Source organism: Petaurus breviceps, unplaced genomic scaffold (genome assembly GCF_028583685.1).
Source record: "Petaurus breviceps papuanus isolate PSGF00001 unplaced genomic scaffold, PetGlider_PUasm1.0 90775, whole genome shotgun sequence".
In the NCBI taxonomy this organism is placed as follows: Eukaryota; Metazoa; Chordata; class Mammalia; order Diprotodontia; family Petauridae; genus Petaurus; species Petaurus breviceps.
In genome coordinates, this window is record NW_027187342.1 from 617,653 (window position 1) to 631,381 (window position 13,729).

General features: G+C 32.6%; 1 protein-coding gene across 14 annotated transcripts in view; it reads right to left on the reverse strand.

Annotated features, from left to right (window-relative positions):
• The window catches only part of TIA1 (TIA1 cytotoxic granule associated RNA binding protein), a 47,869-nt gene that overhangs the window by 11,518 nt on the left and 22,622 nt on the right, over window positions 1-13,729 (reverse strand). For 4 of the 14 annotated variants that reach the window (XM_069068865.1, XM_069068864.1, XM_069068852.1 and 1 more), the window contains exons 2-7: window positions 8,624-8,726; window positions 7,012-7,044; window positions 4,735-4,833; window positions 4,062-4,116; window positions 3,858-3,890; window positions 2,484-2,571 (exon numbers count right to left, since the gene is read on the reverse strand). In XM_069068865.1, the coding sequence (XP_068924966.1) occupies window positions 2,484-2,571; window positions 3,858-3,890; window positions 4,062-4,116; window positions 4,735-4,833; window positions 7,012-7,044; window positions 8,624-8,726 (411 nt within the window). Of the gene's footprint in view, window positions 1-2,483; window positions 2,572-3,857; window positions 3,891-4,061; window positions 4,117-4,734; window positions 4,834-7,011; window positions 7,049-8,623; window positions 8,727-13,729 lie in introns of those variants that run through there. The other 10 variants (XM_069068866.1, XM_069068856.1, XM_069068859.1 and 7 more) reach the window with 8 other exon arrangements.

The window sequence follows — 13,729 nt, forward strand, 5'->3', positions numbered from 1 at the left end:
AATTTTCTCAGGTCAATTCGTTACCCCCTTTTTGGACTGTGGGCAGCTGTAAATTTTGAGAAATTGACATTTTCAGAAATGGTTGCATTATTGAAGAAAAATAAACACTAAAAACACTTCAGTTTAAATTACACACTAAAATTTTATACTAAGATTTTAAACTGCATTTTAAAACAGTAATCATACAGGACTGATTGGAAACTACAAGACATAAAAGCAAATTTTATAAAATTCAGAAAATAAATAAGAATTCCAACATTTATCCACTGTGAACCGTAGCTTGTAGTTAGCCAGGGCAATTCTGTCCACATTCTTCAGAGATACTCTGCAAAATAACCAGAGCCCTATTATTTGAGATTGAGTAAAATCCCAGCTATGACAGCTAAAACTCCATACCTCAAAAAACTGGAATGAAACTGTATTTTTCAAGCAATCTGTTTTAAGTTAGCCAAGTATGCTATAAAGCTTGTTCTCTCATGACATACCTTCAAAACAAGCTATTCTCACCACAAAAACACATATCAGAAAGCCATGCATGTACTATTATGCTAAAAGATCTAATATCTATCACTCCAATTAACATGTGTGCCATTTTTAGAGCCAATGAGCTGACAAAAAGTGATCAAAAGGGAAAACTGTCAGTTACTTTTTTGTATTTAAAATCCTTTTAATCTTACATTTCTGTGTACATGCATTAAATTTTGTAGTTTAAATACTATACCCAAGTTAATACTTTATCTGATTGTCTAATTTAAACCTATTCCTATACTCAAAAAGGAACGAATCTGACAAAAGAAAAAGAGGAACATTTTTATTTTCAGTGAAGAGGGTGAGAGAGTAGGCAATATGCTACCAACTGTCTGAAAAATGTTTTCTAAATTTAAGAAATCTGTACACTGCAGTGTAAAAAAAAGCTGTCAGATCCACTCTATCACTTTATGTAAATTTTATTTTAAGAAAAATCATGGCAAAACTAATATTTCAAAAACACACACAAAAAACTAAGAACATCATATTTCCAATAAAGAAATCAATGAAAAGCTTATTAGTATTAGCTACTTTATGTGCTAATAAAGTTAGATGTTCTAAATTAGCTGAGACTAAAATTTATATTTCATGTTAGACCTAAAATATAGTTAATTCCTGATAACTGGTAATAAAGTATAAAAAAGTACAAAAATAACAAATAAGTTTTAATTTCTTCCTCTACCTAGATTTGTATCTGAAGGAACTAAAAGGAATGAAACAAAATAATTAAAGTTTCATTTCATTCACCTTATCATATCTGTGATGTAAGGGACAAATGAGTAGAGAAATGTGCAAAAGTAAACATCAGAAGGAAGAAAAGTAAAGACATAAAGCAAAACATAGTTGGCCTGACTGTTATTTCTAAAACCTAAAACAGACTGAGAGAAACACAAGGAATTCAAACTTGACCTTATTTCCTAACCAGTTCTCAAATAATCAAAGAACAAACTTGGCAATAGAAAGTGAGCTTTTAAAAGCAAACTTTTAGATATGTGATTTTGAAGGCAATTTAAAAATATGCTGTAATTTATTATAAAATTCTTATTTCACCTCTAAGTTTTTCAATATATTATTTTAATCTCCTGCCTGCCTTTACCTAGCTTCTTATTCCCTCAAAAGTAGTAAAAAAAAAAAACCAAACATTCTTAGTTCATGAGCTCTGGGCCAGTTCAAAAATATGCAGTGGGTCAGATTTGTTGACTCTTGTACTAAAAGACCAATTATTTCCAATAATCTTCAATTTCGCATCATTAGTATTCTTTTCCATCAAGAAAAATCTTACTTTAAACAGTTTCTTTAAAAACTTTTAGCTAAATGTAAAGACTAAATTGGAATGATGACAAAACAAATGGAGAAAAAACTCATAAATTACCATTTTGATAAAACTCACAAACTATGCAAATACACTAGAGTAAAATACTTTGCAAAACTGAAGTACTGTCTTGACTGCTACCTAAATTTGTCTTCGTGAAGGTTTAAATTTATGATCATAACAAAATACAAGCATTTGGGGGCTTTATGAAATATTAATATACTTTTGTAACAGTAAAAATAGCTTGGTTTTATAACTAAACATTTTTCCTAAATATGCTCACTAATTGTTTTATTAATATTTCACATAAAATGAATGCCAGTAAAACCTCCACCTGGTCTACACAAATTTAATACAGACACCAAACAAGATACCTATTTCTTAAGACAGTTAAAGTGAAATGTACCATGGTCAACAAGTTTAAAAAAAATAAAGATACTACCTAAGAATTTATAAATAACTGAAGACCAAAGATTTATATATTATAAATATAAAGAGGGCACACTGCTATTAGAGATGTATATTAATATTTTTGCACTGATTAGTTGTAAATTAAATCTAAAACTCAAGGACCATTTTCCATTTATTGTTATGTAAACTTGTGTCTAAGTAAAAGAACTTTAAGTTGCCATCTGTTACTTACGATATTCTTCCAAATGGTGCAAAAGCTGCTTTTATATCTTCAGTTGTAATTTCTGGACTGAGATCACCAACAAAGACATGGAAATGATCTTTTAAGGGGGAAGGAAAAAGGGTGGGGGGTAAAAAGAAAAATAAAATTTTAAAGTTTGAAAAAGAAATTTTAAAGCAAATTTAATATACTGCTGATATGAAATAATCTCCAGACAATTACAAGGAAAACACAGCTCTATATCTAAGCATATAAATCCTATCATAATCTTAAAATAATTGTTCAATGACACTATAGCAAGGATGTTTTTTTAAAAGTTATTGTAACGTACTTAAGTTGAACTTGGTATTTTTAGTTACAGTCATATCCAGTCACTATTCTAGAATACAAAATACTATATATATATATATATAACTATATATATAGTTCATTTAAATTCTGCAAAAAAGATATCAAATGACAGTCATCATAGTAGTGTTATTTATTCACATTAATTCAGTTAACCACTATATAATGCTTTATAAATCAAAATAGAATAGTGGTATTGATAAAAAAAATGGAAAATGTTTCAGTTAAGATACCAAAACCTAGCTACAAAATAACACTTGGTTTAACCACAGTTTGTGAAGAACAATCAAAGAAATACCTTGCATTGCAACAGTTTGCTGTTAAAGTATTTGACAGTTTTCTCAAAAGCCAACAGTTTTGGTTGCCCAGCCATTACACCATTCAGTTTATGTGAATCCATGTGCAAGTGAACTAAGACTGAAGGCAACAGAATGAAAACAGTAATCCCTTCAACTTTATGTCAGAGTCATTAAAGAGTACACTGGAGAGAAATAAAGATTCCCACAGCTCAAGATATTTTAATTATAAATACATTCTTATAAAAAAATACACAAAACCTTAATATGTACAGAAGAGTTTGATCAACGCTCTAGAAATGGATACATAAGTTATAAGTTTAAATCAACTATTTTTTAAAGCTATCCCCATGTGGCTGGCCTTAAGCAACACATTTGGGAAACCCAGTTTTTAGAAGCAACTCAAGCACTCTGAAAATCTGGGTAAAGAGTAGCACACATCAAGGAAGACCTCAAGGAAGTAAAAAGTATCTTGCCCCTTCTTTAGTTGGATAAAGAACTTCTAAAGCATCAACTACTACCCCTAGGGGATTCAGAGTACCTGAAATAGCACCAGACTAAAACAGTCTGCTACAGGACACATTCTGTCAATGCTGGGAAGAAGGGGGAAATATTGCCAAAGACAATCCAAATACAGCCCTTCCCTCCCCGCCATAAAAAACCAAAAAAACACAAAAACTTCAGGTGGTTAGTGAATACCCTTCAGAGATATTTCATTTTATGTTTAAGAAGATACAATTACCTTGTGAACGCAGTGTGCTGACAACGGTACTACCTGATGACAAAGATTAGATTTGTTCTTAAATTTATTAACACAAACATATTAAATCATATCTTAGGATAAAGATCAAAACATTACTGCAAACATGTATGATGCTTATATGCTTTACAATAAAACTATGTGTACAATAAAAATAATTTATCAAAGAGTATAAAATACACTTACTGCTTGTATCTTTCTTCTGACTGCTGGGGGTTGTTGCCCAATTCACTTTGACTTCCTACAAAAAATATTTTCAAGAGTTATATCTAAGAAAAATTTGAATTTAGACAGTTTCAAAACTTAGTTTATCATGTGTATAATAAATTAAATCACACAAGTCTATGATGAACACAAAAGGAATACTAACTAGATTACAGTCAACATATTTAACACTTTTGCTTTAGTCTGTAATACAGAAATAAAAGGTAACAGAAATATCTTTCCTATATCCTGTTCTCTGTTCACATTACTGAATTAATCTTACCTTAAGTATTAGCCGAGGGGACATTTTTCTTCTTGCTTCCAACCTCCCCTTAGTACCCAATTCTCCTATAAGGTTTCATCCATACCTAATTAAAATTCCTTCATTCAACAAACAATAACTGAGAATCTACTAAGTGCAAAGAGGCACAGTGGGGATGCAAAGATGAATAAGATGCAATTCCCTTCAAGGTAGGCTATAATATAAGTAGCTTTACCCAACCCCTTCCCTTAATATTAAAAGCTAAGAGGAATAATGTAAATTACCTTTTGTAGTTCAGCTGACCCTTTCTACTATTTTAGAAGGGTCTCATCCACTTAATACTGTATAACAACTGTTGAATTTTCACTCCACCCTTCAGTCGTGACAGCTTACCTTACCCATTATCTTCCGTCCATTCATAGCAGCTAGTGCTGCAGCTGCATGACGGTGCTCATAGAATTCCACAAAACAGTAAGGATCATTTCCGGCTGTCTGTTGAAGAAAACACAGAAAAAACAATTTCTTAAAGCTCCATGTTATCCATTTTCTTAAACCTGCTTTAAAAATATTTACTATATAAAAAAGCTGTACATCGGGAAATCGGATTTATTTACTGTCACTAAGTAATTTTTTTTTAATTGACATTTGTTTCATATGGAAACCTTTCTAAAAGCATGTTGCCTTAAGATATACTAAATACAACTTAAATGTTTTTCTTGGTAACCTAATGAGTTACATATGTAGATTTTCCTTTCTTTTTGAGGGTTTTTAAAGTTTTTGTCCACTAGCTGTTACACAGAAGCAGATAAAGCTTTAGCAAAGAGCCTCCTAAACCTCAGTTTCTAACTGATCATAAACTAAGAAACCATTTTGTCAAGCTTATTAGAAGGATACTATCTAAAACAAGAGTATATAGTCTTTGAGCAAAAGCATAAAGGAACTTCCCGTAAATAAAATAGGCTTTCTAATATATACTTTGGCTGACAGGATTTTACTGGTTTCTTCCTGGTACATGTCTATATCTTGAAAGCTGAAGCTTCTTGGTCATTAATTACTAAGTGAAAGAGGTGTTATTTCAAACACCCCCAATATTTTATCTGTACACACTACAATATACAAGTTGGCCTTGTAATCCATGGGATTTCTCTTTCTATAATCTCTTTAAAACAAGATCTAACTCTAAACTCCCCCCCCCAAATTTAAAGGAATTAAAGCATTTAAAATGGAACAATGCTATAAATATCCAAATAAATTCAGGCACATCAATCACCAATATAGACAAGAAAAGGAAGTAATCAAAAGAAATGAAAAGGTCTTGAAACAAACAGACTTCACTAAGGAAACCTAATTTTGATACAAAAGTGGGTATGATGAAAGAACTAATACTTTTATTTCATAAAAAAGGGCAAAGAACAGACATCCTTAATATTGTATAATTTAAAATATTGTTATATTTGTAGAAATTCTACCAGTATCTCTCCAATAAGAGATCAAAGGATATAAACAAGAATTGCAAAAGTGTAAGCTATAACTACCTTATGAAACAGTTCCGAATTAATAACAGTAAGAAATGGATAATTTTTAAAATGAGGGTTCATATCTAACCCCCCATTATAGCAAAATTCAGAAGTAATCAACGTTGTAGGGGTTATGGAAACATAGGTACATTAATATACTGTTGGTGGAGCTATAAACTAGTCCAACCATTCTCAAATGTAGTTTGAAATTATATAAGTCACTAAATTATTCATATGCTTGGACCCAGAGCATCTAGTACTGAGTATATACCCTAAAGACAAAAAAAGACAGAGACTATAATGTCAAAATATTCGTAGCAACACATTTTTGTGGTAGCAAAAAAATTGACAGCAAAGTGGGACCTCATCAAATGGAAATGACCAAACAAACTGTCATGTAGGTAATATCACTAAACCATAAGAAACAATGAATTCAAGAAATTCAGGGAGATATAGTTAAGACTTATTTGATTAAAAACTAAGGGCAAAAGCTGCAAATGGTAGTAGAAAGAATACTGAACTTGAAAGAACATCAGTTCAAGTCCAGGTTCTGGTAACTTACTATCTGTGTGACCCTAAGCAAGTCACTTAACCTTCAGGTCTCTATGTTTTAAGAAAAAGTCAAAAGTGGGGAGGGATATGGGAGAGAATGAACTAAAATACCTCCAGAGGTCTCTTCCAAATCTAAATATATAATCCCATACAGGATCTAACTGCAAAGACTAATATGCACAGTGATTATAATATTAATGAAAAGAATACTGAAATGAAGTTGAATACTGAGTAACAGTAATGACCAATCTTGGTCAAGGGAAAGAGATGAGGAAGAATCTCTTTCCTTTCAGTAGACATGTAAAGAAATACAAAATGTCGATTCTGTTAATTCCTTTTTCTTTTATTTGTTATTACAAAAGAGGTCCATTTAGTGTAAGGAGGCTATCTAGAAATAATTGCGTAGTGTAAAAACAAAAGGCACCAATAAAACATATCTTTTTAAAAAACTCTACCTGTGCTGTTAGGGAGCAGAATGATACAAGGTAGTACAATAAAGGTAAAAAATGCAACATTATATAATAAAATGGAAAATCAGAAAAGTACCTAGTTATCTTACAAGTAGAATATACAAATGAAAATGAATGCTCATATGACTTACTAAGCCTGGACCACAAGAAGGCATTTGAGCAGTCTACCTGGAAATTAGAGCAAAGAAAGGATGTTCATATAATCCTTTGCTCCCAAGAAATGCTCAGAGAATTCATGCTTTGGGGATTAGGGTTGGGGGAAAGGGAAGAGGAAGGGGAAGACATGACTTATAAAAATCTTCAAATTAGTCCAGCAAAAGATAACAACCCTGTATTCAGGTGTGCTTATCAAGGGCAATCTTTCCTTTTCCATTCCACATGTAAAGCCTAAAATTCTTGTTCACCTAAAGTCAAGGCAAAAATCTGGAATGGGAAGAATGAGGGAAGAAAGAAAAAAGTAGGGAAAAAATATTTTTAATCTCCCTTTAACTTTACCATTCCTTGATTCCTATCATTCCTATCCCAAACCACTGCCCCCAATCCACAGGTATGTGGGTAGATTTAAGATCAATACAGTGCATCCATAAAGAAGAACAATTTTTAATTGATTAGAGTACACAAACATGGGTAATATTATGGGCACCGAAGCAGATATAGGGAGCTAATATTTTGAAATTTAAAATACATATAACAAAGTATTTGGGAGTCCAAAGTCAATTTTTAAAAAACAACAAATACAGGAGAAAGGTTAGGGGGGAGACAGGATATAGGGAGGGAAACACAGAAGGAAACAAGTGAAATAAGGACCCATTAAACTAAATTCTCAGGGTGGTATCTTGAAAGAAAAGAGAAATAAGAGACTTTTAAGACAGTGAAGGGGAAAAGAAAATTAAACTTTAAGAAAAAGAATCTCTATACAAGTTTTCCCCCCACATTATGAATTTTTTAATATGCATTTTAAAAGCCTCTCTACCACCAACTAGATCCAGGATTTCACTGTCATATGAATATACTAAGGTTTATATGGAAAAGCCAAATCCTTTTGCAGAACAGGTAGATGGGATCTAATTAAATGTAAATTTTAAAACTTAAAAACACATGTTTAAATGTTTGTAGCCTCCTAAGAGAAAACTGAATACAAAATAATTGTAATGACCAATCTTGATCCCAGAAAACAGATTTGATAAAAACACATCTCCAGAGGTGGGGATTACATGTGTAAAATGTTTCATACATTATCAGATGTGGTCATGTGTTTTGCTTAACTGCTTTTCTTTGTTACAAAAGAGATGTCAAATGTATGTAGGGAAATCTATCCAGGAATGGCTTGTGTAATATAAAAACAAAAGCTCTCAATAAAAATTCAAAAAATATACTGAAGGACTTTTATTATATTTCAATTTCAAAACACTTAATTTCAAGATTCCCTATATTAAAGATATTTCTAATATAACCAAGAAGCTTATGCCTCAAAACTCCTTAGATTCCTAGTTATGATATTCTTTTCTTGTGAAAAATAGAAAACTTCCCTCAAAAACTTTTTCATAAAACTTTTTCTGAAAGATGAAGTGGAGCTCAATGACTAATTTCAATGATTCACTTTATATGTATGTGTGTACATGTACGTATATTTTACACACATACACACCTCTCCCCCCCCAACGCCAATCCTCATTAATAATTGACAAACCCTGAATTAATTTCTGGAATTATTATTTTAAAAAGAAGAACTAAGTAAAATACCCTTACATCCATAATCATCTTGCAGTTTTTGCATGGTCCAATCTGGCTGAACAGCTGAAGAATTAGAGCTTCTGTCACATCTCGGGAAAGGTTGCCTACATACCTGTAAAAACAAAACAAAAAATCATCTTTCAAAGTGTTTCTCTGGAGGTCAAAGACAAAAAGAAAGGTCCCACATAACTCCAAAATAGTCATAGCAGCAATTTTTCGTGGCAGCAAAAACTGGAAACAAAGTAGGTGACCACTGGAATAGCTAGACAAACAGGGTACATGAATGTAGAGTATTACTGCATCATGTGAATAATTCACAAACACACAGAAGACTTTTATGAACTGGAAAAAGAATAAAGCAATATCAGGTAAGCAATATAAAGAATGACTGCAGCAATTAAATGTTAAAAACAACAAAACCTGAACTCTCTAAATATGATGAGCTTGACCCCAAAGAAGACATATGAAAATGCACCTCCTTTCATTTCTTTGCAGAGCTGGAGATTTACAAGTATGAAACACTGCCATTTACAGTCAGATTCTGCTGATTTGTGGGCTGTGAACTTTTTAAAAATTCTTTGTGACAAGAGACTGCTTAATAAGGGGGGGTGGATTTCAAAGCAAAATTTAAGTAAAAATAAAAGTTATTAAAAATAAAAGCGATCCTTCTCCATTGTATGTAACATTGCTTGACCTAAAAAAAGGAAGATGGGGGAGGGGAGATGGGGACTAAGCAAACCTGGATCAGCTTTAAGATAAATTCATCCCAAGACAGTTTGAACCTCAATAGATGAGAAATATCTTAATGACTCGTATTTAGGCAAAAACTGTGTCACTTACAATTATACTGGACATTATCATGAGAACAAAAATGTTCAATTTTACCTTAAGTAAGTTTTCTCTTAGTCTTATCTGTCTAATCCTATGCTTCAAATCAGATTCACAATCACTAGTACCAAACCTAACAAGATGTTCTTGTAAAATTCTAAATGGATTATGTTAAACATGAAAAATGTACCTTACAACAAGCAATAAACTTAGGCAGCAGTCCTGATATTTGTAATTAATCTATAATTAATTTGTAATGAAAACTGTAATATTTTGCTCACAGAATTACTTCAAACTTAATTTGTAGGTCCAGCAACCAACAGGAATGCAAAGCCTCAAGTTTGGTAGAATGTTTTGATAGAGCATATGCTCCAAGGGAATTCCCTTATAGTACTTGGTTGGATCACATCTATCACATAACGAAGCATTAGAATAATGTTCTAGCTTTGTTATGTTTGGGAAAACTCATTACCAGAAGGCTGATCATCAAGTTCTGTTTTTTGTTTTTTTGTTTTTTTAGTTTAGTTTAGTCTTTAGATCTCCAATGCTTAACACAACAGTGACTGGTACTTGATAAATAATTGATCAAGCAAAACTTTTTTATGGCCTATCATAGATAACTCAGGAAGTCATCTACTAATTATATACTATTATCTATAAATAATAAGATGCAAAGCAACTGTAATTTGGGTCTTCAGAAGTAGTAAAATAGAATTACTAAGGAAATAAAACAAAATGGAAAAGTTCTAAAATGCTGAAAAGAAAACATGTATACATGTGTAGATAGATATATGTACTATGTGTATATATACACATATATGCTAAATGTATATACATACATGTATATGAAACAATGAGATTTGTAGTACACTTTTATAGGCCTGACTGACATTACTAACTAAATCACATACTGCACATGATTGCTAAACAATTCTCTTCACATCCCCAGATAGCCAATTATATGTCACATTAAAACAATTCTATTTCGAGTCACAGCATTTTAGATCTGTAAAAGATAATCTTCATCTCCCTCACTGTATAAATGAAGAACTCAGGGTCAGAAAAGTCACAAGTCAAAAAGAAAGGCTGATGGCAAGAGCCAGATTTAGCTTTTGTCTCCTGGGCCCAAATTCAGAGCCTTTTCTAAAGCCAACAGAGCATTTTAAAGGTAGCAAAGGAGCACCTCTTTTTAATGGAGCAATGGAAAGCTTTCTATTAAGGGGCACTAACCAAAGAACATCAGGAACAAGCAATAGCTACAAGTAAAAAGCAAATGGAATTAATAGCTTAAAAATTACATTAGGAGAAACATAAAACAGGCTACTCATTTTTGTAATTTGGTACCGAAAAGTAAAACTACTCAATTAAAAAACATTAAAAATACAATATTTATATTATGAAGCATTGAGGGAGAAAAAAAGGTAGGCCAGTCATTTGGCAGAACAGGGAATAAATGATGGACCAATCATTGTGCACTATTGGTATCCATGTAACATCTGCCCCTCCCCCCAACAAACTGAGTATACCTCTTTCAAAAAGTTTATAGGGCAGGTCAGGAGTCTCCTAAATTGAAAGGGCATGGATGAGTTATGATCTGCATCACTGGAAGAAATATAGCCTGTGGAGGCTATGCCTCTATTAATGCAGGTTAAGTTCACATTAACGTTCTTGGCTACCATGTTAGAATGTTGACTCATATTGAGCTTACAGTCTCAAAAACTTGATTTTTTTCCCCCAGATAACTACTGCTATCTAACCCATGCTTCCTCCATCTTATACTTTGGTTGGAAAAACCAAATTCATAAGTGTAAGTATTTGTGTTTTTCCCAAATTTTATTAGATTCAGCCAAATATTCTAGCCTATCAAAACCTTTTTATATTCTAGCTGTCATTCAGTGGCTTACCTATCTGTCCTCAATTTGCATTACCTGTAACTATGATGAGTATGACATCTATACCTTTATCCAAACACAATGTTAATATGCTAAACAGCTACTAATTAATGGCTAATATTACAGTCTAGCTATTCAATCCATTCCAAATCCTTAAGAGGGGTTCTTAACTTTTTTTGTCATAGACAACCTACCAACATTCACCATACTTCCTTCCCCCTCCCCCACCAGCTATCACATTTGACAATTTACTGAAACTATCAACCCTTTCTCAAAATGCTTTAAATGAATGAAATAAAATGCATAGAACTACAAATGAAACCAATTATATTGATATATAGTTATCAAATATTTTTAAAAGAAGCTTCTAGATCCTATGATAAGAATCACTGCTCTAAATTTATTATCATCTAGTCTACATTACTGGAGAAGGAAATGGCAAACCACTCAAGTATCTTTGTCAAGAAAACCCCACAAACAATATTAAAATGTTAAAAGGCAGAGCACTGGAAGATGAGTCCCTCGGGTCAGAAGGACCAGGGTGTCATGAAGAGCTGGACACAGATGAACAACAAATTTATATTACATTTTTTCCAAACAGAATTCTTTCTAGTTTTTTCTACCAAAAGAATAGCACAAGACTTTAATCAATGCTTTGCTAAAATGGAGACAAACTACATAAACTGAATCTAGAGCACTTTCCTGAATTTATAGGGATTCCTGTCAAAAAAGCAAACAATGTTATACTGTGGCATGACTTGTTCTAGAATTCAGCCATGCTGCCTGTTTTTAATTACCACTTCCTTTTTTCTAGATGTTCACTAACCATTTTGCCAGGAAATGCAGTTAGGCTCACTAAGATGGAGTACAAATTCCATTTTCTATTTTTTTTTTGAAAGCTAAGCATTTAACATTTGCTCTAACACCTCTTCTGTTCTCCATAATTTTTCAAATATAGGAGGGAAGAATACACACACAAAATTGGGCACAGAAATACATTTCATTCAAAAGGGGGAGAAGGGGGAATTAAAGGGAGGGTATATTAAGGGATTAGTCCTAAGTGAAATAAGGATGCACAAAAACATTCATACCTCTTTTGGTGATGGCAAAGAAGTAGACTGAGGGATGCCTATCAATTGAGGAATACCTAAACAAGTTATAATATATGTTAGTGCTGTAAAAATGAAGGAAATGGTTTCACAAAACCCTGGGAAGACTGTATGAACATGTAGAGTAAGTTGAACAGAACCAGAAGAGAATAATTTATATGACAACAATACTGTCGAGATAAAACAACTCTGAAAGACCTAGGAACTCTGATCAGCATAATGATCAGCTGCAATGTCCAAGGACTATTGATGAAACATGCCATCTACCTCTATATATATAGGTAAAAGTCTGAGAGTGTAGAATGAGCACTCTCATGTGTATATGTATATCTGTTCATATAGGTAAGAGATAGAGATTTAGTCCTACTGTTTCAGGGTTTTCTCCCCACTAAACCATAACTTTTATGGATAAGCACATGGAACCTAGATTTTCTTACCCACCCCACCCACCCACCTGTGACATCAAGATTTTTCTCTATATCATGATTTCTAGACAGAGATGCAGCCATTAATATCCTTCTTCCACCTTTAATATTCCCCCTTCCCCTCCAATACCATGGGAAGTCTGTTGCTTCAATGCAAAAACTTATGTTCTTTAGACATTTGTTATGACCCAGCAGTGATTATAACCACCCAAACTTCTTCCCTTTCATCATTTTCTACATTCTATAAAACAACCTTTTTGAGAATATGAATTTGCCAAACTAAGGGTAGCATGATAAAAAAAAAAAAACAACTGGTACTTGGAAATTCAGGCCTCTGACTTGCTGTGTGAATTTAGGCAAGTTATTTAACTTTTTTGATCCTCAGTTTCCTTATTTGCAAAATGGGAGAATTAGAAGAAATGATCCCTAATGGCTCTTCCTGATGTAATAATCTATGGACAAACCTTTTAGGGAATAAAAGAGGGCTGCTCTATTCTTATTTTGCTTGTCTTCTTTGCCATGTAGAAGGATATTTAGACTGGACGAAACAAAATGAACAATTAATGAGTTGATACCTAACATAAATAAGGAGATGGTAAGAAAGTATTTTAACTGTCCAAAACGAGTTCAAAGTCCCTTGACCTAGATGAATTGAATCCCTGAGTACTGACTAAATTGGTGGAAATGATTCATGAGCCACTCCCAGTGATACTTGTATTTTTAGGCTTAAATGTTCATCTTTTTTTTTTTTTAATCAGCAAAAATCTGCCTTTACCTCACCCCTTCAACTGAAAAAGAAAAACAAAATCTCTATTACAAACATGTACAATCAAGCAAAATAAATTTCCTACATTGGCCATG